The sequence below is a fragment of the Pelobates fuscus genome, chromosome 5 (genome assembly GCF_036172605.1).
Source record: "Pelobates fuscus isolate aPelFus1 chromosome 5, aPelFus1.pri, whole genome shotgun sequence".
Taxonomy (NCBI): domain Eukaryota; kingdom Metazoa; phylum Chordata; class Amphibia; order Anura; family Pelobatidae; genus Pelobates; species Pelobates fuscus.
Window position 1 is genome coordinate 274,282,936 of NC_086321.1, and position 25,000 is coordinate 274,307,935.

Here is a 25,000-nt window from a genome sequence, read left to right on the forward strand (position 1 = left end):
ACTATCTATAAGTATGGTAATGACCATGGGGTGGAGTGGGCAACCTTCCAGAGATGATACATCTGCTTAGGCTTTTCTGCAGGGCTTGGTTGCTTGTGAGTACTGGGTATTGATAATCAATGCTGATATTAGGGGCCCAGTTTAAATATAAGGTCTGGGGTAGAAAAAAAAAAGACCATTATGGGTGGGGAGACATTGAGATATTGGGTAATTAGAGATGGAAAAACCAGAGGAGATAACATTTGGGAGAAAAGGTTATGAAGGATCAGATAGGTGAAAGTCATAAACAGTGAACATAAATTTACAAGACTATCAGTGAAAGAAGTGCAACATGCTAAACAAACAACTAACAAAAAAGTCATAAAAAATGAACATAAAATAACAAGGCTATAAATGCACCAATTAAAAAAAGCAAAAAAAACTGAAGATCAGGATGGGAGATATAATAGTTATCAATTAAGTAGGGAGAATATAGGGAGGAGGTGGAATAGAACACAATTTTAAATTAAGAAATAAAGAGAAACAATAAGTAGTACATATAATTCTTGAATAGATATTCCAGAGATGATACCCCTGCTAAGGCTTTTCTGCAGGGCTTGGTTGCTTGTGAGTACTGGGTGTTGATATTTAATATTTGAAAGAGTCCATTATTCCATATATCCTAACAGATTTTCCAGACCCTTTGGCCAAAAGTCAGCCCCAAAATGAAATAGCCACCACCATATTTAATCATGGACATGAAGTACTTTTCCATGTGGCTACCTTTCTGTGTGCGCCAAACCCACCTCTAGTTTAACTAGTGTCTGACAAACTGAAGCTGCTGGAATTTATTTTTACAAGAGAGTAAAGGCTTTTTTCTTGAAACACTTCCAAACAACATGTGGTGATGTTAGTGACGTCAGATTGTAGTTACGGTATGTAGTTCCAGCAGCTCTAATGGTATTGCAGTGATGCCTCGATGTTGAGGCATCGCTGCAATACCCCCTCACTGCTGGTGGCCCCCGGAGAACACTGTGATCGCTCCCCCCCGGCAGTGAGGCAGAGCATCGGAATGGGTAGAGGCAATCAGTAAATATAAAAAAGTTTAGAAATCATAAAAAATGTTTTAAAAATTTAACCCCTACCCTCCCTCAACCTCCCCATGTACTTACTGATCGCCGTTGTTCCCCTGCCGGCGATCGGTCTTCTTCTTAGGGGGTACTGTCTGGACTCAGCTCTAATTTAGGACTCCCAGGGGGCATGTGACCATCTGACAGGCAGTCCCCCTGCTGGTGGAAAAGTTAAACAAAAGTTTTTAAAAAAAGTAAAAAAAATTAAAATAAAAAATGTAGTTAATAAATGTAAAAAAAATATATATGTATATATAAGATACATATATTAATGTAAAATTACACACGTGTGTGTGTGTGTGTGTTTATATATATATATATATATATATATATATATATGTATGTAAAATATATATAATAACTATATATATTGTGTATATATATTATAAATAATAATAATTTAATAAATAAACTGTAAAAATAATTTTTACAAAATTATATATGTAATTTTATTCTAACTGTATTTTGATTATATATATATATATATATATATATATATATATATATAAAATCCCAAAATACACTTAGAATATATATATGTATATCCCCTTACGACCGTGGACGTACTATTACAAAATAACTGTCGTTACGGACTGCGGACGCCCTGGACCAGCAATCAAGGTCAGGGGGGACTGCCGGAGACCCCAGCAGTTCCCCTGCAGCAGCTCCGGCTTAAAGCCAAAGGTAGCTTTATAAATTATTGATTCAGAGTGTTGAATACTTATGCAACCAACAAATATGTGCTATCTAACTATTAAAATGGTAAAAGCTTTTTTAATTCCAGGTTGTACCACTATAAAATGTTGAAATGTGTACTCACTTGTACTCACTCACGCACACAGAAAAAACTCCAATGGAAACACTGTCTGTGCTACCAAATAATTCACAGATCCCGTATTCCCTCTGCTGAATAGTGTGGTGTCATTTTTGGTGCGCAAAAATATATATTAGTAGGAAGAAATTTGTATTTTTTATTTATTTATTTACTTTTACACCATGGGAAATAGAAAAAAGAACAGGAAACTTGTGAATATACCAGGGGGACTGGGCATAGGTAACTAGGGGTTTGAAAAATACAATTTCAATCATTACTTCAAAGAATCATATTTTTTTGTTTTTAAAATGGATTCTCCAATTTAATTGAAATACTCTGAACCACAATTTTAATATAGTAATTACATCATCTTGTCTGTACTGTGTTACGCACTGCAAGAGATTAATTGCAGCTCAAGAGGAAAAGTCACATTGTGTAGCAGTATGTTTTCTAGATGATCAAAACAAGAGACGAGACTTTAACCTGCTAGTGTTCTCTGAGACAAAATGTCCAATTTCCCCTAATGGAGTGGTTGAGTTTAAAAAAAAAAAAGAGCAAGACAAACTCTCGGCCACCTGTGTTTCAACCTCTTTTAATAGCTGCATTCGAGAATGTCAATAGATATAATTTTCCAGCAGTGAAAACATATGAAAGGCTTAAAAGCAGTCTGAAGCAGGTGGAATAATTGCTATGAATTTAGCTACCACGCTCGAACAAATAACATCAAGTTAGAAATACTAAGAAAAAGCTATCGTGATTAATATATATTTTTTTAAATTCTTCATTTTCGCATAGGCAATCAAGTTCAACATATTATTGACAACATTGTAAAAGTAAGCTTCCTGCACGTAGATTTCAGAATACTTATAGAATAAGGAGCTTTCACATAATCATCAGAAACCCTGTACAGATCAGTTTCAAAAATATAAATTATGTTGTCTATTGTTTAGAGTAAATATCAAAAATATATGGTGATTGGAATTTGTATTTTTAGATTAAACAAAACATCAGAAAAAATATATGTCGTGTAGTCAATGCTTCTCAAACCAGTGGACCATTTTCTAGGGATGTGCATGGGCAAAAAGTTTGGTTCGGAAATTCGGGTAAATAAAAAAAAATGATCTGCTTTGGCAATTCAGGCCAATGGCATTTGATGCGGTTCGGCGGCAATTCGAACCCTAACCATTTGTTTTGCCATTTTTCAGAAATCCGAAGCACTTAGGCAATTCGGCACTTCAGTTCGGCCCTTCAGCAATTAGAACTTTGGACATTCATAAGAATCCGAATGTCCAAATTGCACGAAATTTGTCCGAATGTACATTCTGAACTAAACGAATTGCACATGTCTACCATTTTCTATTAATCTTCTTTTTGTAACAGAACTAGCTTTAATCCTGAACTGTTAGTGAGCATGGATGAGTTGTGTGATTAACTCTGGAATTTGTGATTAGAATGCTGTTCCTTAGATGTGATAAGTGGGGATCTCAGGAAAAACACTACCAGACTCAAGTATATATTTCAAGTTGCATATTTATCTAAACTTCAAGCTAGTAATACAAATAATACACAAACACTATCTCAACTTATTCTGTAAATATTAGATCTATACTACATCAGCCACAATATTAAAACTGCTGACAGTTGAAGTGTATAACATTTATTATATTATTACATTGGCATCTGTAAGGCGGCAAGTGAATGTTAACTTCTTGAATTTCATTTGTTGAAAGAAGAAAAAATGAACTAGAATAAGATCTAAATGACTTTGATTAGGGCCAAATAGTGATGATGGCTAGACGACTGGGCCAGAGGATCTCCAAAATGGCAAGTCTTGTGGGGTCTTCCCGGTATGCAGTGGTTAGTACCTATCAAAAGTAGGACAGAAGAAAGCAACCGGTAAACTGGTATTAGGGCCATGGGAGCCCAAGGCCCATAGATGCACATGAGGGCCTACCTGGTCCGATCACATGTGACCATATTCAAAAGTTGTCAGAACACACAGTACATCACAGTTTTCTGTATATAATGCTGCGTAGCTGCAGAGTGCTCATGATGACCCCTGGCACTTTCAATGGGGACATGAGCGTCAGAACTGTACCATGGAACAAGTGTCACTGTGGTACTTACCACTTACCTAGAGATTGCAGTAGACCAAGTACATCCCATCATGGCAATGGTGTTCCCTGATGGCAGTGGCCTCTTTCAGCAGGATAGTGCACCATGTCACAATGCAAAAATTGTTTATGAATGGTTTCAGGATCATGAAAAAAAGTTGAAGGTGTTTCTCAATCCAATTGAGCATCAAAGCTGTTTTGGTAGCATGAATGGGACCTACACAATATTAGGCAGGTAGTTTTTATGTTGTGGCTGATCAGTGCATGTGACCCATATATATTTTTCAAAACTGTATGCATTTTGCTACTGGTGAGTTGATTTGAGCAGACTCTTATACTTTTCAGTTCCATCTGAGATAATCTGAGATAGCTTATAGAGGTGTATCCGAAGTACCATTTACGGTTAGTGGTGCTTGAGAGGGAAGAGTAAGGTATGGCCATTATATTTAAATCTAATAATAGATTTATGGTCTTTTTTTTTTCTTTTTTTTTTAATTACCGATTTACCTGGGGATTAATTCATAGGCATGTAAGTTGTGTTGAGCTAACAAATATGCCTTCTTTGATTTTGTACAGTTGTAACTATACAGACGGCTATTGACACAATTTTTGTAAAATCTAGATTTATATACAGCCTTTGTTAAAAATAAAATAAAAATTTTAAAAATGAATGTTAACAAGTAAAATGTCTAATTTTAAATTGTGTCTAAAAATTGGTTGGTGCTTTTGTAGATTAGTCTTTGAATACTTGTTTACATTAGGAATTGAGGAAGCCTTTTACCATGCTGTGTTTCTCGTGAGGTTCATTAGAAGTAGAAAATGGATGATTAATTTTAGCTTGTTTTGTTTGTAACTTCCCCTGGGCTTGTATCTTGCAATAAGCCAACTGTGAATACACAGTGAAGATTTTTTTATTTCTGCGGTATCACATGGGGGATTTATAAACAAGCGAGAGATTAAAAGAATATTATTGTTTCTGTGACTTACTATCCTTATACCATGCTCACTAGTACTTTGCATGTCTGTCAGCGAGATACGCACCAGACACTGATTAAAGGGACTTTCAAAGCATAATGACCACTACCAGTGGAGGGTGGCTGAGGGCGATTGTTCCCCAGGCTAGGTTGTGTCCAATATTGTCACTGTACTCTTTGTCTTGTCTTATAATTAAAAGCAGAGGAAGTATATTGGAGAGTTCTGCAGCAGTGAGGCAACAGATAGTAATTGAGTGAAGTCTTTGTCAGCCCAGTACTATGAGGGTTTATGTTTGGGCTGGTGACCAGTGGTCTCAATGCTTTCAAGGCTTGGGCTGGCACCCCGGGATATTTGCAGTATATGGGTCACCCATGCTGACAGTCTATGATGAGCCTATATAGTCTCCATGGAGGTGGGTGCACCTCCTTCTACAAAATTTTTAGACTAGAGTAGCGTTTCCCAATTGGTGTTCCGCCAAAAGTAAAAAAAATGGCCTTGGGCGGCGAGGGAGCAGTGAGCAGTGATCTCCCTGCTCAGTTCCCTCACGCGCACAGCAGTAATGCTGGAGCCGGAATATAACGTCACTCCGACTCCGGCATCACTAAGAGGTGCGCGAGGAAGCTGAGCAGGGAGGTCAATGCTCCCTTTGCCGCCTGCACGCCAGCCGCTCAGCAGCCCAACTGGACCCCAGGGACTGCACGCCAGCCGCTCAGCAGCCCCACTGGAACCCAGGGACCGCACGCCAGCCGCTCAGCAGCCCCACTGGACCCCACGATGTTGATGTACACTATGTCAAAGGATTCCATAGAAAAAATTAATTGGGAACCCCTGGACTTGAGAAACTGACCACTACTTCCAAGTTAGAGTGTTTCCTTGCAATCCAAAACCAGAGATCATTATGTTCTTATCTCGAGGTGCATTTTAAAAGTTACAATATATGTACTATTTTAGTTTCACTTAAGGGGCGTAGGAGTAGCCTGTGCTTAATATATAGCTGTTTTTTGTAGTCTATTGGGTACATATTAACAAAAACAGATAAGCTGCAAACCAAATATTTATTTCAGATTTCATTTATTTCAACAGCATAAAAGTTCAAAATGAACAATAAGGAATAAAAAATTGTAGTACGTCATCTTCAATCACAGAATAACCTTTTGAAGCTTACCAATTTCAGCATGTGCATTTTCCAAAGTAAAGTCATTTACTGTGGTGGTGGTCCTGCTCCTGTGCAATTTTTTATTTTCCTATGGATTGGCTTACTCTCCATCTTTTTGCATTCTCATATCTACAACTATGTGTTTGATTTTCCCAATATGATCTCTTAACCCAAAACATGGTTAGAATGCAATTTCAGTAATCCCACTGGTTGGATCATTCAATAAAGCATCACAGCCTTTGCCACATCCTCAATGAGGAACCCCTGTGACACTCAGAGTCTAACGATAGTGTAAGCTGATTTTATTTTGTTAGTTTGTTACTTACAACAATATAAGAATGAGTCACTGCGCTCATTTTTCAATTGAACAAGGGGAAGACAAGCTAAATTCATGTAAATAATTTGTTTCCTGGTTTGGTTGTTTTTTTCTCAACAATGGACCACCGTAGACAAATTGCCTGTAAAACCCCTTACACCTTCTAGAATAATTTTAGTTCTAAAACCAGATAAAGACTCAGCTCTCCCAACTTCCGACAGGCCTATTACGCTACTAAATAATGACTTCAAACATCTTTCTAAAATATTGTCCAATAGACTTCAGCAGTTCCTACCCTATATTTAACACCTATTATAACTGGGATTCAGAAGAGGCAGACAGTCTGTCCAAGGAATTAGAAAAGCATTTTTTTTTGCCTCCGTATATGATTTGTATTCTTATGTTAAAAAAAAAAGTTGTTTTACTCAGTTTGGAGAGTGTTTGATCAAGTATCTTGTCTTCAGCTTTTCAGAATTATAATATATAGATTTTTCTTTTTAATACTGTTCTTTAATCTCATGAGAGACTTATACACTCGGCAATCTACAAGAATTAACATTAGCGGCCGAAACACAAAAGATTCTATGACTATGAGAGAGGTGAAACAAGGCTGTCGGTTATCACCGATCTTTTATAATTAGGTCTAGAGCCACTCATTTGATATCTAATGTTCTGACGCTATAAAAATAATTAAACTAGACTCATGCACTGTTAATCTTACAGGTTTTACAGATGATCTTTTACTTTATCTCTCAGACCCTGTAACATCTCTCCCTAATACAATCACTCTATATAACTGGTATGGCTCAATAACATACTTTCAAATGAATTGGTCCAAGTCAACATCACTAAGACTAGGCCCAGGCCCAAAACTAAAGACACCACCACCACCGTATCATGGACAAGTTCAATTGTTTAATATTTAGGGGTACTTATCACCATAAATGTCTACTATATATTGCATTAATATGGCGCTACTAATAGCTGAAGTGAGAGATCATCTACCTTTGTCTCTCTGTAGAATATTACATATCCTATGTTTCTATTGATTAGGTATGGATGTCTGGATTGACATAAGTAACAGATGGTATCAATAAGTCACAAGGCTTTCTTTGTCTGAGAACTCTGGAATGTGAATTGGAGGTCTTGTCCTTATTTGGCTAGAGTTATAGTCTGACGTCAGTATGGACACATCTACATAGTAACTGAACAAAGGGACACAAGATCTCTCTCTCTCTCGGCTCTTCTTCCTGTACAGCTATGTAACGATGTAACTCTTCCTTCAGAAGTCCAGCAATTACCATCTGCTGTTGAACATCTATGATCATGTAACATCCTGTGTTGTTTTATTATGTATCAGTAACTAAGAATAGACCGTAAGTCAGATTGCGTATTAGTACTTTTCATTAATATAGACGTATATTAATGTTGCAAGCCTTCAACCCAAGAAATATACATAAAATAATTATTCCAATCAACTGGAAAAAGTCACAGAAAAAGCTAAATGTTTTTCACTCTTTCAGGAAGACCTATCGTCTTAAAATTATTTATTACACCTAAACTTCTTTATCCCCTACAAACCTTACCCATACTACATTCATGCCCAGATGAGAGAATCCTTTACCAGCTCTTCTTTACATCTCAACCTTGATATAATCCTTTATTAGCATCATTCAACAGTAGAAATTGGCAAGACAGCTGTTAGGACTGCAGTGGCAATACACTAAATGTATACCCTTCTTATGTAACCTGCGCTTTCAGAATTTGGAAGCACAGCATCCATATTTTTCTTGGGGAAACCGCAGGCCAAACCCATGTATATAATTTTCTGGATGAACAAAATAAATCAATGCTCATGTTTCAGCGAATTAAACATAAGTTTACTGACCTTGTTATTCACTTCTTCACATGCATACAGATATGTAGCTTGATAAACACTATTCTTTGGGATCATAGATCACCTACTCATGCAACCCACTACTTCATGTTGCTCAATTAGCTAATTTTATTCTCAAATTAGGCCTAACCTGGACCATGCGGCCACGCAATCGGGCTTATCATGGTGGATAAAACAATTCCCAACATAAACTCATGGGGTACTCATAGCAACAACTGTCATGCTGCTAAAACTACTACCATCAGTTCCCACCAGGAAATGCAGTTGAAGATTGCACATCAGGCATATTGCTCCCCTCAAGAACAAAAGTTGTTTAAAATGTGGGACAGACAGAGCTCTTTCACTGTTTTTAGGGATGTGTGGGGATAGAGGCATTCTGGAGACAAGTCTAAATTTACATAATGCTACTAATAGGGAGGCCATTTTGTACCTTTTCATTACTGGCAACACTGGTGGTAACAGGGGAGGAGTCAAGACATATTTCCAAGTTGTCCCATATAATCTTGGCTGTGGCACATAAAAGAATATTACACTTTGTGTAACCCCTACCTCTGCTAAACCAAATATTGAAAAACTATAAATAAAGAAATTATATAAAAAAAAAAGAATATTACACTATTGGATCAAGCCATCCCCTCCTCCACTACCATTACCCCACACAAAAATATCCTCAATAAATGCAAGCATTTTGATAAATTCTTTCTTACCTGGTAACCTTACATTAATTCACTAGACCGTTCTACTTAATCCTAAATTAAATCCAATTTCAAATTTACAGACTGCTTCCTGACCCCCTCCATCTTCATAGGTTTATGATGTCAAATTGGGCACTCCAGATTGAATTGTTGCACAAAAGAGTGCATATATAGTTCACTTTTGATTAAAAGTTAAGTTTATATGTTTCTCTTTTTCCTTTTTCTTTTAATTTTGTTCATACTAAACAAAAAAGTAATGTAAAACATATGTCAATAGACTCATATCAGCAAATTAAAAAAATACAGATATCTGTGACTGTCTTGCTTACTATATTTCTTTGACTCATAACAAAAAAAGAGCTTAAAGCTTACCTTACTTACACCTATATTGGTATTGGCTGTTTACAGTAGTGGTGACTTTGCTGCATTACAGCTGGGAGACCAGGACAAGACACCTAACGTTATACATATTATACGTTATAATATTGTAAAGCGCTACGGAATCTGTTGGCCATAATAATAATAATATCCACCTACCCCTGATCCTCATAGATTATAAACTTGATTGAGCAGGACCTTCACCCCTAAAACCACCTTTCTATAATTGTAATGCTCTGCGGATTATGATTATGTTGGTGCTACATACATGATAATAATAATATGTAATGAAATAAACGTTAAAACATTTGTACTTTTTATAGGTAACAAGGGATGTGGTATATGGATAATGTCCTCCAGTCTACCCCACATTACCAGCAACCAGATTGGGCATAACAGCATTTATGGGGTGGCAGTATTCTGCCGCAAAGATGATGCCAGCGACTACCTCGCAAACCAAGCTGGAAATGAAAACTTCAATGATGAAGGAGAAGCAGCAAACTGGGAAAATGATCTGGATAGTGAGGATGATCGGTTCTCCTCAAGAAGACCTATCAATGTAGCACTTATTGAATCCAACAGCGTCAACCACAATGGAGGTGAGAAAACAAGGAGCCGTGGGATATTGTTTCTTCTTTTGTTTTATTTTTGAATTTTCCTACTAATGTCTGGCTTTTGTGCTTGTTCCAAAACCAAAAAACATCCAGAGGTTGAATCCCAGCCTGATGGAGAGAAAATACATTATTTGGTGCTTTCAAACAACAATCATCTGCATGCACAATAGACCAGACGCTCAAAGATGGTGTTAGGGTATCATAGCACCCTGAATGGGTAGAATAAATGTACCTAAAACACGCTTTAAATGCCTGGCCTATTGTGAATGCAGTTGATTGGTGCTGAAGCTCCAGATCATGCAGCACTGCATACCCCCAACATTAGCGTCATGAGAAGTGGGAGGGTGCGTAAAGGAGGTGGTCCAGTGATACAATTACATCATGGGCTGCACCCAAAAAGGACAGATCCTTCTGAATTACTGGCTGAGGAGTTTATATATTCGTTCAAAGGACAATGGATCACTCAGAGTATTGAGAAATGTATTCAATCTTATATGATTAGCAGATGAGTAATATGATTGTAATATATATATATTTTTTTTCAAACGTAAATTTTTGTAAAATTTATTTTTTCTTCTTTTGCTTGCATAAATGTACATACACAGTTACATCAGTATAACCTGCCCACCCCCCCTTCCCTCTCTTTCCCATCATTCGAAATTCATTCAATTCGCCTTTTCAAACCCTTCTCTGCTAACATTGCCGTCATCTATCGTCCCCCTAGTTCCCCTCTCCTCTTCCTTGACCACTTTGCTGCCTGGCTACCCTACTTCCTCTCTTCCAACATTGCATCCCTAATTCTTGGAGACTTCAATATTCCCATTAACCCACCTTTAACCCCAGCAGCCTCTAAACTACTTTCAATTACTTCCTCCCTTGGACTATTGCAGTGGGCTAATTCTCCCACTCATGTAGCTGGCAATACCCTCGACCTTATTTTCTCCTATTCATGTACATTATCTAATATCTGCAATACTCCATTTCCTCTCTCTGATCACCACCTCTTATCGTTTGCTCTCAATTACCCCCTCACCCAACAACCTCAGCCTAACCCCCCTCAGCTCAGGAGGAACCTTAACTCTATTGACCTCCAGCAGCTGTCGGCTGACATTGATTCACAACTGCTATCCATCCCTTCCCTCTCCTGTCCCTCACTGGCCATCTCCACATATAACACTACCCTCACATCTGCCTTGAACACTGCAGCTCCACTCCAAACATGCACCACGAGGAGAACACGACCCCAACCTTGGCATAATAAATCAACACGCTATCTGCAGAGTTGCTCCCGCTGTGCTGAACGCTCCTGGAGGATGTCCCGCACCCAGGCAGACTATCTTCATTATAGATTCATGTTGCTTTCGTACAGCGCAGCCCTTGCCCTCGCCAAACAGTCCTACTTTTCCTCTCTCATTAGTTCATGCTCCCGCAATCCCAGACGTCTCTTTGACACTTTTAATTCCCTTCTCCGCCCTGCTGTGGCCACCCCCCAAACTAACCTTACAGCTGATAGCTTTGCATATTACTTTACTGACAAGATTGAACAGCTAAGGAAACAATTCTCCCCTCCTTGCCGTTCTCTTTCTCATCCACACATAAATCATGCTTTCCCTACCCTTCAGACTTTCTCCCCAGCTACTGAACAAGAGGTGGCTGCACTTCTCCATTCCTCTCGCCCCACCACTTGCCCACTTGATCCTGTCCCATCTCACCTCATCAGATCTCTCTCCCCTTGTCTTGTGCCTATCCTAACACACATCTTTAACTGCTCTCTCTCTTCTGGCACTGTTTCTGCTGACCTTAAACATGCCACTGTAATACCTATCCTGAAAAAACTATCTCTTGACCCGTCCTCCCCCTCTAACTATTGTCCCATATCCCTGCTCCCTTACTCATCAAAGCTTTTGGAAAGACTTGTCTTTACCCGTGTGTCTCACTTCCTTAATTCCAACTCTCTCCTTGACCCTCTTCAGTCTGGCTTCCGCCCTCTCCACTCTACTGAGACCGCTCTTATCAAAGTGACTAATGACCTAATCTCTGCTAAATCCAAAGGTCACTACTCCATATTAATTCTCCTTGACCTCTCTGCTGCCTTTGACACAGTTGATCATGCTCTCCTCCTTCAAACTCTTCAATCACTCGGTCTCTGTGACTCTGTCCTCCAATCTCTTGGTTTTCCTCCTATCTCTCCCAACGCTCATTTAGTGTCTCCTTTTCCAAGGATACCTCCTCCCCTCGCCCTGTCTCGGTTGGAGTTCCCCAAGGCTCTGTCCTTGGTCCCCTTCTATTTTCTCTTTATACTGCCTCTCTTGGAAAACTTATTGCCTATTTTGGATTCAACTACCACCTGTACGCTGATGACACTCAGATATACCTCTCCTCACCGGACCTCTCCCCGGCCGTCCTGCAACGTGTCACTGCTTGCCTCTCTTCCATCTCTGACTGGATGTCGTCACGCTTTCTCAAACTTAACCTCTCTAAAACTGAACTCCTTGTCTTTCCTCCTCCTAATACTGATCCTCCTCTCTCACTCTCCCTTCAAGTCAGTGATATCCACATAAGTCCATCACAACAAGCGCGCTGTCTTGGCGTCATACTTGACTCTGGTCTCACCTTTGAGTCTCACATCCAGTTTGTTGCCAAGTCCTGTAGGTTCCAACTCAAAAACATAGCCCGCATCCGCCCCTTTCTTACGCAAGATGCTACCAAGGAGCTTGTCCATGCTCTAGTAATTTCCCGCATGGATTACTGTAACCCTCTCCTGATTGGTTTCCCCAAAAGCCGTACTGCCCCGCTACAGTCTGTAATGAATGCTGCAGCTAGACTGATTTTCCTATCCAGTCGGTCCTCTCACACCTCGCCCCTCTGCCAGTCCTTACATTGGCTCCCTGTATCCTATAGGAGTCAATTCAAAGTGCTAACCCATACATTTAAAGCACTGAACAATTCCAGCCCCTCTTATATCTCTTCACCAGAGGTATGCCCCTCCTCGTACCCTCCGCTCTGCCCGCGACCACCTCCTGACCGCTGCTCGCACCCGTACGGCCAACTCACGCTTGCAGGACCTCTCACGGGCGGCTCCTCTCCTATGGAATAACTTGCCTACTGCCATCAGACTCTCCCGTAGTCTTCAATCATTTAAGAAGGGCCTTAAAACCCATCTCTTCAGGAAAGCGTATGGCCTCCCAGAGTAATCTCTCCCTTACATACCTGTCTCTTGCTCTCCTATGGGATAGTGCTTTGCTCTCTCCTCCAGCTCTGCTTCACTCCTACTTTATATTTCCTATCCTAATGTTTCTAATACCCCACCTCCTATAGACTGTAAGCTCATTTGAGCAGGGTCCTCTTCAACCTATTATTCCTGTAAGTTTTCTTGTAATTGTCTTATTTATTGTTACATCCCCCCTCTCAAAATATTGTAAAGCGCTACGGAATCTGTTGGCGCTATATAAATGGCAATAATAATAATAATAATAATAATAATAACAAACATACAGTACATTGTATAAAACAGGGCTCAAGATTCCAGGCGCCAGGTCACCATGGCTACTAGGATTTTTGTCCTGGCGCCTGGGATTTGCTGGTCCATTTAGCCCCCAAGGTGGTCATCTGCCTATGAGTGCAGGCTCCTGGAAGATTGAGCCAAACAGGCAGGCGCACGAGGGAGCTGTAACCTCCGTACTCTGCTCTGTTGCGCGCCCTCTAGTGATGCCGGGAGCCTGAATATAATGTAATTCCGGCCCCGGCATCACTAAACAGCGTTCTATAGAGCAGAGCAGGAAGATGACTAAAGCCCCACTGGACCACAGGGAAAGACAAACCACTGAAACCGAATATCAGTGTTCGTTTGCTCGTTCGGTTTATTACATGGAGGGAGCTACCGGCGTGCAGCTCCCTCCTTTTAATATGTAAAGACAGAAGCGGCAGGGAGCTGTGCTCCCCACCACTTCATAAGCCCCTCAGGTCCCCCCCCTCACTCTATGGGGGTACAATATGACCCCCATAATAGCATAAGGGAGATTAAAATATCCCCAATGCCCCTACTCGCTATACCGCGAGTAGGGGCATGTCCACTAAACAGTGAGCAGCCTGTAGCTGCTCACTGTAAAAAAAAAATGGTAATAAGGGGGGCCTACTGTCCTCCCCCCCCCCGGCCCCCACCCCTAGGCGCGGGTGGGGGCCATAATGGTAATGAGGGGGGGGGACCTACTGTCCTCCCCCCCAGGCCCCCACCCCTGGGCGGCGGGTGGGGGCCATAATGGTAATGAGGGGGGGGACCTACTGTCCTCCATCCCGGCCCCCACCCCTGGGCCGCGGGTGGGGGCCATAATGATAATGGGGGGGGGACCTGAGGGGCTGGGGGCCATAATGGTGGTAAAGGGGGGGGACCTACTGTCCTCCACCCCTGGGCGGCGGGTGGGGGCCATAATGGTAGTAAGGGAGGGGGGACCTACTGTCCTACCCCCCCGCCCCCACCCCTGGGCGGCGGATGGGGGCACTAAGTCAATTCCCCCCCCATCAAGGTGACTAGGGGTCCCCAAGCCCCTAGTCACCCACCCAAATAAAAATGCCCCTACCTACCCCCCTCACCCTAAAAAAAAAGTGGGGGGAATAAAATTGCTAACCTCTAAAGTAAAATTAAACTTACCATTCAACGTCTTCTTTTTTCTAAAATCTTCATTTTTCAGCCCCAAAAAAGGCCAAATAAAAAAACATCATACCCGTCGAACTAAAAATAAAATAAAAAACCCGAGCGCAAAAAAAAACCTGACGAAAAAGAAAAAAAACGAGCGCAAAAAACATAATCCATCTTCACCCATGGAGGGATCCGCGCAGACTGAGCTCCGCAGGGCGGGGGAAGGCTTATAAAGCCTTGCCCCTCCCTGCAATTAGGCTAAGAACACTCTGATTAGTGGGTTGAAGCCAATCAGATTACTCTTTGTCATTTTACACAGCGTGGGAAAATTCCAAAGAACTTTCCCACGCTGTGTAAAATGACACAGAGCACTGTGAATGGATGGATCGCAAGCCATCCAATCACAGTGCTCTGTGTCATTTTACAAGCATGGGAAAATTCCAAAGAACTTTCCCACGCTTGTAAAATGACACAGAGCACTGTGATTGGATGGCTTGAAATCCATCCAATCACAGTGCTTTGTGTCATTTTACACAGCGTGGGAAAATTCCAAAGAACTTTTACACAGCGTGGGAAAGTTCTTTTTCATTTTCACACACTGTGTAAAATGACACACAGCACTCTGATTGGCTTAAACCAACCAATCAGAGTGTTCTAAGCCTAATTGCAGGGCGGGGCAAGGCTTTATAAGACTTGACCCGCCCTGCGGAGCTCAGGATGCGGCGTGCCCTCGAAGGGGGAACAAGGATTAATTTTTTTTTGCGCTCAGTGCGACGGGTATCATGGATTTTTATTTTGCCTTTTTGGGGGCTGAAGAAAGAAGATTTTAGAAAAAAGAAGACGTCAAATGGTAAGTTTCATTTTTTTTTTACAGGTTAGTTATTTTATTCCCCCCTCACTATTTTTAGGGTGAGGGGGATAGGTAGGGGATTAGTTTGTTTTGGGTGGGGGGGTGACTAGGGGCTTGGGACCCCTAGTCACCTTGATTGGGGGGGTGTTTCATTTAGGGCCCCCACCCACCGCTCAGGGGTGGGGGCCGGGGGGAGGACAGTAGGTCCCCCCCTATTGTTTTATTAGGGCCCCCACCCACCGCGCAGGGGTGGGGGCCAGGGGGGGAGGACATAAAACTGTTGGGTAAGTATAACAAAACCTGATGTCTGCACTGCGAACATCCTTATATTCATTCATGTTTCCTTGGAAACACAGGACCCTATTGACAGTTCAGCAGTAGAAAGATCCATGTAATATTTCTTCTTTTGAGTATTTAATGGATTAACTCCAGATAAATTGCTATATTTAGCTGGTCCCTTGTTGTTTAACATGCAGAAGTATTTGTGCCTAATTAGTATCCCAGCCTAATATTCAAACATATAAAATGTAATAAATGTATGTGTATAATAACATAAATTAGAATATGTAGTTGAAATTAGTGTGCATCAGTATTTTAATTGATAAAGAGTTAAATTATTTAACCATGAAGGATATTTTTTCAAATTTGAACTGTGACAACAATTGTAATTTTCTTGAACTTGGAAGAATGAAAAGCTGAGTTAACCTTGTAAGATTTCAAGCCTATGTCCTTAAGGTTTAACCAGGTATTAGAGGGAGTTAAGTGGGCAATAAATGTATATAAACATGCGTGTAAGGTGACTTTTTCAAGGAATAACTGTAATGACTATGTAGTATAGCAAATAAATGCAGTTATGTCTCACAAAGCAACATTTCCATCAGCACACACAATGCATCTAATTAAAGGATCACTATAGGCACCCAGAACACTTTAGCTCAATGAAGTGGTCTGGGTGCCAGGTCCATCTAGGATTAACCCTTTCTGCTGTAAACATAGCAGTTTCAGAGAAACTGCTATGTTTACATTTGAATTAATCCAGCCTCTAGTGGATGTCTCACTGACAGCCTCTAGAGGCGCTTCCGCGATTCTCACTGTGATTTTCACGGTGAGAAGACGCCAGCATCCAATGGAAAGCATTCAGAATGCTTTCCTATGGACTGACTGAACGCGCGCGCGGCATGAGGTAGCCCGGCGCTGGAGAAAGGTAAGATTTTAACCCCTTCCTCTCCCGGCGGGAGGGGGGCCATGAAGGTGGGGGGACCTATTAATACTATAGTGCCAGGAAAACGAGTTTGTTTTCCTGGCACTATAGTGGTCCTTTAAGCCTGTACAATGCCCAAGTGTACTATTCTTTATCTTCCATTATTACATCACTTCCAGTCTGATGGATTCTTACGCAGGACAAATTAAACTGTAGACCAATATCTATATTGTAAGAAGATGTGAGTTTCTAGACTTCTTTCTTTCTTTCTGTAGCTTTTATAGAATGGGTTCAATATATTGCATTTCCAAAGTGTGTATTTGAAAGATCGGGATAAAGTGAAGCTCTATAATTGGACTATAAATTGTATTCATTTATTTCAATCCCTTTTGCGTAAAGGGACACTATGTCAATGAAGTGTTCTGGGTGCCTTGTCTCTGTCTGTTTAACTCTGCAATGTTAAACAGGAACAACAATGTTTACTTTGCAGGGTTTAAATGTCCGCAATAAAATTTGCTGAGTACAATTTGGATATTTCAATCTGATTGGCACAGCTCAACATTTTGCCACACGTGCACACTAGCATTTCAATCTATTGGACTTCAATCTATTAATGCAAATAATACGCAAACGCTATCTCAACTTGTGAAACTATTAGACACCACCTATAGGTAATAGTTTCATAATCTATACTGCATTAGCCACAACATTAAAATCACTGACAAATGAAGTGAATAACATTTATTATAATATTACAATGGCAGCTGTCAAGGGGTGGGATATAGAAGGCAGCAAGTGAACAGCCAATTTATGGATTTAATTTGTTGGAAACAGGAATAATAGGCAAGCGGAAAGATCTCTTTGGCACAAAATGCTCATTGATGCAAATGGGGAACGAAGGCTAATCCGTCTGGTCCGATCACACAGAAGAGTTAGTGTAGCTCAAATAACTGAATAGCTTAATGCTGGCTATGATAGAAAGGTGTCAGAACACACAGTGTATTGCAGTTTGCTGCATATGGGGCTACCTAGCCGCAGACCAGTTAGAGTGCCCATGATGACCCCTGTCCATCGCCAAATGCGCCTGCAAGGTTGACATGTGACTGGTCTGATGAATTACGTTTCTTTTAGATCAGGTGGATGGTGCATTGTTTACCTCGGGAAGAGATAGCAGCAGAATGCACAGCAGAAGCAGTGTTATGCTCTAGGCAATTTTCTGCTGGGAAACCTTTAGTCCTAGCATTTATATGTTACTTTGAGGCGTATCATCTACCTAGAGATGGTTGCAGACCATGTACACCACTTTGTGGCAATGGTGTTCCCTCATGGCAGTGGCCTCTTTCATCAGTCTAATGCACCCTGCCACACTGCAAAAAATGTTCAGAAATGGATTGAGGAACATAAAGAGTTCAAGGTATTGTCTTGGCCTACAAATTCACCTCAATCTTATTGATATGTGGGATATGCTGCAACAAGAAATCCAAATCACAACTCGCAGGACTTAAAGGATCTGCTGCTAATGTCTTGGTGCCAGTTACCACAGGACATGTCTAGAGGTCTTGTGGAGTCCATGCCTCGATGCATCAGAGCTATTTTGTCAGAACGTGGTGGACCTACACAATCTTAGGCAGGTGGTTTTTAAAATTGTTGCTAATCGGTGTACTTACTTTCTATCCCTCAGAGTGCCAGTCTTGCAAAGGCCACCCCCCCTCCACGGGCTCAGATCATCAATACACATGACCCAGCCAGTCTTGGAAATGGCATCAAGTAGCAATATAAACACTGCCTTTTCTCAGTAAAGGCTGTGTTTATACAGCGGAGTCTGCAGGGTTTGACTCTTTGCCTCATTAAGCTGTAGTGGTTCTGGTGCCTAGAGTGTCCCTTCAACTCCTATACTATCCTCACACTAATCTTTAACCCTTACACTATCTTTGCCAACATTAACTCTAAAGTAAACCTATCATGTAATAAAAAAAAAAGTACATAATGTTGAAGTGTGTATTAAAAGAAAATGCCATATTGGGGTTCTGGAAATATAAACCACTCAACATTTGGTCCTATGATATGCTATGATGTCTCAAGAACCCCTCCATGGCTATCATTTTGTGTATATATATATACATGTTTTACTGCATACCCCATTTTGGCAGGTCCTACTCTATAACCAAAACATTAGGATCCCTTTTAGGAGATGAATTTACTTACAAGGCACACCCACCTTCTTGCGTCTCTCTGCAGTTCTAATTTTACACCTTTGACAGATTGGGGTGCAATACTTGGGTTTTCCTTTTTGATTTGTCTCTTCTCCAATATCTTAAATAGAACAGAATGGCTGCTTTCATTTAAACATGCATACCTTATAATGATACTGCTGAAATCATGAATACAATTTACAATGTACTCAACTTCAAGTGTGTGTGTGTGTGTATGTGTATCTTTTATGATCCTGAAGAAAGTCCTCCAAGTAGGACTGAAACGTTGATCGCTGATGTTTTAACCATTTTTCAATTAACTTTGGACTTTTAAAACCATGAGTGCAGCCATATATGTATGTGTGTGTGTGTGTGTGTGTGTGTGTGTGTGTGTGTGTATATATATATATATATATATATATATATATGAGTTTTGCTTAGCCTTCTATTTCATTTTGTGAGCTGCCATATTAATTTTGTCTAGAGTATTGTTTTTTTTGTTTTGTTAACAGTTGTATTATTTTCACGCACTATATACTGTTATTATTCTTTTCCCTCGCACATATACGTGCCAACACCTTCTTTTATACAAGACTAGAAATAATAACAAGTTTCAGATAAACATGGACAGACTAATAAGCCTGCTCAGTAATAAACAACACTGCTCACTGACTCATTCTAGATGTAATTTCTAACAGAGAAAGACAAACGCTTTTTTTTCGTAACAAAATTTAATAATCCTAGATAAATACATTTTAGCTATTAACAATGCAGATATCCAATTTATTCCCATGTTGCAGGATAGATGACAGCTGTAGTAATTGGAAAACCTACTATTTTCATAAAGATAGTCAGCTTTGTTAAAGCACTGCTTATTATTTTAGACACCTAGAACGCCTACGATATTTATGATTTGTATCCGCATTTAATGAATACATGTTTTGTGTTTGTATGTGCGTGTGTGTGTATCATGCAAGCACTGAGCTCTGGTATTCTATAAAATCCTGACAACTGTTTTTCGATTTGTGAATAGCAGAGCACTCTTTAAGGAGACAGTCACTTACATTGGAAATTTCCTATAACACGTTAACTTATTTTTAAGTGATTCTTCCTTGTATGTTAAATGTATATGATAGATTCAACAACTTACATAATTTCAGTCCTGACGCAGCCAAGGCACAGATTGCACTGGAGGAGAAGATCCAGGGTTATCGCTAAAGTGAGAATTGTTGAAATGCAAAGTGAATGTCAAATTTAAGTCAAAAATTGTTGAATAAGAAAAAAATCTACAAGGTAGCCAGCTTCCAGTCTGGCTATTTTGGTGTAAATTTCAAATTCACTTTGAATTCCCAACAATTCTCACTTAAGTGAATTAGCAAGATTGTTTTTGATTGTCTTTCTCTTACTATGCTGCCTCCCATGTGCAAAGAATTTTCTAATAATGATTGACAAGGAGCCAAGGAGCCAAGGAGCCAAGTTCAGTATAGTAATGAATACAGCTGTATAGATATTAAAATTTTATTTTTCATACCTCAGACACATATACAGCTTGATTTATTGGTTAGAGGTGAAACTACTGTAGCTGCTAAAATTAGCGGCAATCAGAAATTGTTATAAAGATCCATGACATATATGCTCCATGGTTTCCTGGCTGACTTCTAAGCATATATATATATATTATATGTATCAATCATAAAACATTTCTCACCAACTAGTGGTAAGAAGCTAATTTGGCATGCTAAAGAAAGTTAGCATAGTCTGACTGAAATGTTGACAATATACAAGTTGCACAATTTGGCTACGTAGTCCTTGGATTGCTGTTGTTTGGTAAAGTGGATAGTCTGCTGAACCAGGCACAAGAACAGTGATTTTATTTTTGGGGGATATATAATATTGATGTAAGTTTTAAACATTTAGCAAGGATAAGTGATTCCCATGTAACTCACAGTGCTGCTGTCTGCATAACAGAAAACAATAGCACTAGCAAAGATGACCCATCATTTGTTTCAGAATAAAAATCGGGTCAAGTTCTTTAAACAATACATCATTAAAACGTTATTACCCTCATTTTCCATTCTTCATAGTGATTTGCTGGCCATTGCTTTGAAGTTGCTCCTAGAATCCGAAAGAACAGTGCCCATCCATTATAACATTAAATTCCAAAGATTTCCTTACATACATCAATTGTGGAAATAACACTAAGTTTATAATCTTGTTTCATTTTCTTTTCCCTATTAAGCTGCTGGACTGTACATCAAAAGCAATGAAGCTCTTAACATTATTGCTAATGCTATACATGCCAACCAAGACAGCGGAGTGGCAGTATTTCAGAGCACTCAGCTGGCACGAATTGGAAATAACAGCATAACATGCAATAAACTAAGTGGTGTGCATGTGGAGACAGGATGCCGAGTGGAGCTGCGGGGTAATGGCATCTATGATAATCGGAGCCATGGCATTACATCCAAGGGTGATGGTATCATTATAGAGAATGATATAATAGGAAATCGTGGATGTGGGCTCCAGCTAATCCTGACTGCTGACATGAAGGTATGAAAATATATTAGATTTTTTTTAGTTTGCTACATAATAAATGTTTGTATGACATCAGTTTAGCAGTAATTGAAAATATACAAAGTATTATACTTAGATTATTGATTTGGACAAGTTTTCATCCGTAACAATCACAGAATAGAACTAAATCCATTACTTGTGGTCCTCGATTTAATATTGTTGGATAAACGTTTCAAATAATGTCATGGGGGACGGGGCCAGGCCGACAAGCTGAGCGGTGGCCATCTTCATTGGCTCCAGGTCCCCTAAATCACCTAATATTGCATTCACAGAGCTCACCAATACCCGAGCCACTGTCAGATGCTCAAGAGGGAACTCCCTACCAACCTATTGAGACCGATTGCTGCATTTTACCGGCAGTGCTGGCACACTGGTCATACGTGTACCCACAGCCCTGAAGCCTTGCATGGCTGGTGCCTGATTGGAGACTGAAACGCCTTACTGGCGGCTGTTAACCTGATAGACGTTGGGGCTGTCAAACGCGGAACTGCATCGTCTGATACCTGAAGAGATATGGGGGTTATCCCGGCCCATGAGTCAATACCTAGGCCGCAAACTGGATGACCGTTACGGATGAGGACTTTCCCTGCTTTGAAACCCCCCCCCCCCTCTTTACTCCAGGATTGGCTCAGGAAGGAATGCTTACCTACACAGAGGAGCTGGTCATTTGGGGGTGGCTGGCCTGCAGATGGAACTCCCAGGGGGCCTGACCACAGGAGAATTGTAGGCCCCAGTCTCTGGGTTTGAGGGGTGCCCAGAGAGCATTGTCCGTGGCACTGAGCACTTGGAGTCCTGTGGGACGGGATGGTACAAGACTTCTGGTGTACTGGTGGTCATTAGTTTCGCACACCTGTCGCAAGTGTGTGGCCGGAGCCAGGAGAGACATGCAGGAGCATGCACTTCCAGAGACTTCAGAGGTGTTGGGGAGGTGCAGGGGGTCCACGGTCTTTAGATGGGAGGCCCAGTGGACTGACGACCTCTGAGTGCCCACAGTGCCGTGGAGTGTTCTGCAGTGGGGCTGGGGTTAGGACTGCATGTTTGTGTTCCTGACCCTATAGTGATCCTTTCATTTTGTCACATAAAACACTGTTTTCTTGCAGGTTACTCTGCAGTTGCAGTACACTTTTAAATAACTGCAGGATGTTCTTTCGTATGTTAATCTGGAATTAAGAGTGAGAAGCTCTAAATGTATATTTCAGACATGCTCATAAAACAGAATGTGTTCGGTGTGTAATCTAACCTACGCTGTCCAAAGTAAATCAAATATTAATATTCATTATACCATGCTCATAAAAATCACTTCTGTCTTTTAGGTGACTAGAAACAGGATTCAGTCAGTAAACGATTATGGTATAGCTCTTCTGGATCAGACCAAAGGACTTGTGCAAGAAAATATTATTTTTCAAGGAAAATCTGGAAAAAACATTTTGCAGCAATTATTAAACAATGAAGATTGCATTGTACAACATAATAAACTACTAACATATAAACGAAAGTAAGTAGCTACTGGTTTATAGCTTTTGTTATAGAATATCCTTAAGAATATGTTTATTTATTATTCTTATTAGCTGCAAGACAGTAAGAGGGTATTAAATGCACCACATGGGTATATAAATTGTGCTAAGGGCCATAGCTATATTGTTCAAATGTCATTGGGTGTTTATGGAAGACTGCATGCATTTCTGACAATACAGCTTCCTACAATTGCAATGAAAATGGACAGTATAGACAAAGTGCAGTTGTACTATACACTATACATGAACATATGGCCGTAGTGTTTGTATAGGGGATGTAGTAAGTGGGTGCTTTTTATAGGGGCTGTATATGAGTGTATAGAGCCTGGGCTGAGTCTTGGCCCTAAGCAGCCGTCTATGCCCAGGGCCGATGCAAGGATATTGGGCTACACAGGTGAAGATGCATTTTGCACCCCCACCTCCCACAAGCAATTATCTACACTTGTGTTTTTCTTAGCCTCTCCTTTTTAATTTCTTACCCCCTTTTTGTGTTTTTATCCCCTGTTTGATTGTCTTTCCTGCTTTAGTGTATCTTATCCCCCATTTTTCCCCTTTGTGTGTCTTACACTCCTATTGTGTGTCTCTTACAACCACCGTGTATGTTTTTGACTCCCCCCCATTTGTGTATCTCTTACTTCCCCCTCCATTTGTCACTCTCCCGCAGCCCCTTTGTGTGTCTTTTTCCCCTTTTACAGCCCCTTTGTATGTCTCTTCCCTCACCCCCCCCCCCCAGCCCCTTTGTCACTCTCCGACCCGGTCCCATTGTGTGTCTTTTTTCCCCTTCTCCAGCTCCTCTGTATATCTTTTCCCGCAGCCCCATTTGTGTATCTTTCTCCCCTTCCTCAGCCCCTCTCTGTATCTTTTTACACTTCTCAATCCTCTCTGTGTCTTTCTTCCTCCCATGTCCCTTGGTGTGTGTGTCCCCAAGCCCCTCTCAGTGTCTCTTTCATTTCCCTCAGCTCCTCTGTGTGTCTCTTTACCTACAGACCCTCTGTGTGTCTTTTTCCCCAAGCCCATTTTGTGTGTCTGTCTTCCCGCTGCCCTTCTTTCTGTCTCTTGCTCTCCAAGTCCCTTTTGTGTGTCTCTTTCACCCAGCCCCTTTTGTGTGTCTCTTTCTCCCCAAAACCTTTTTTTGTGTCATTGTTCCCTATCCCTTTTGTGTGTCTTTTTCCCCTTCCACATCCCATATGGGTGTCTTTCCCCTAGCTCCTCTGTGTATCTTTCTTTCCCCCAACCCTTCTGTGTGTCTCTTTCCATACAGTCCCTCAGTGTGTCTCTTTATCCTCTTCTCCAACCCCTGTGTGTGTCTTTCTCCCCTAAACCCATATAAATGTATATTACTCCCCCTCCTCAGCTCCTCTCTGTCTCTTTTTTCCCCTTAGCCCCTTTGGGTGTCACTTTATCCCCTTTTCCAGTCACTCTGTGTGTCTCTTCCCACTAGCCCATTTTGTATGCCATTTTCTCCCACCCCATCCCCTCTGTGTGTCTCTTGCTCCCTTACCGCATTCTGCATACATGCATCACATGCATGCTATTTACGTGCAGCATATACATTCCGTTTACAAGCATCTTCCAGCTCTCTGACTGATGTAGTGGAAGTGGGGCAGCACATGGTGATCCTCAGGTAAGGTGTCAAATCATTCTAAAATAATTTTGCCTACTTAAAATGCTGTTGTGGTTTTGGTGCTTGGAGTGTTTCTGTAAGGAAGCAAGCTGCAGTATTGCAACAATCATCTCGTCTCTTCAGCTGAGGTTAATAGTATAAGTATCATTAAGGTCGGTAATAACGTGCACAGATTAAATGGGACGGGACGTTACGTATCGAAGGCTAGAATGTTGCTTTGAAGTAGTCTTAGGGGATTAGGCATTCCTGGAAGCTATTCATGATTTTTCATTTGTATTCTGGGTCCCATTGCTTCGGTTCTTCCTTGTACTTTATTTCTAATACTTTCTCATGTTTTATTC

General features: G+C 40.7%; 1 protein-coding gene across 1 annotated transcript in view; it reads left to right on the forward strand.

The window, feature by feature from the left end:
• The window catches only part of FBXO10 (F-box protein 10), a 159,777-nt gene that overhangs the window by 132,736 nt on the left and 2,041 nt on the right, over window positions 1-25,000 (forward strand). The window contains exons 8-10 of the mRNA XM_063457265.1: window positions 9,778-10,053; window positions 21,187-21,497; window positions 22,835-23,016. Coding sequence (XP_063313335.1) covers window positions 9,778-10,053; window positions 21,187-21,497; window positions 22,835-23,016 — 769 coding nt within the window. The remainder of the gene's footprint in view (window positions 1-9,777; window positions 10,054-21,186; window positions 21,498-22,834; window positions 23,017-25,000) is intronic.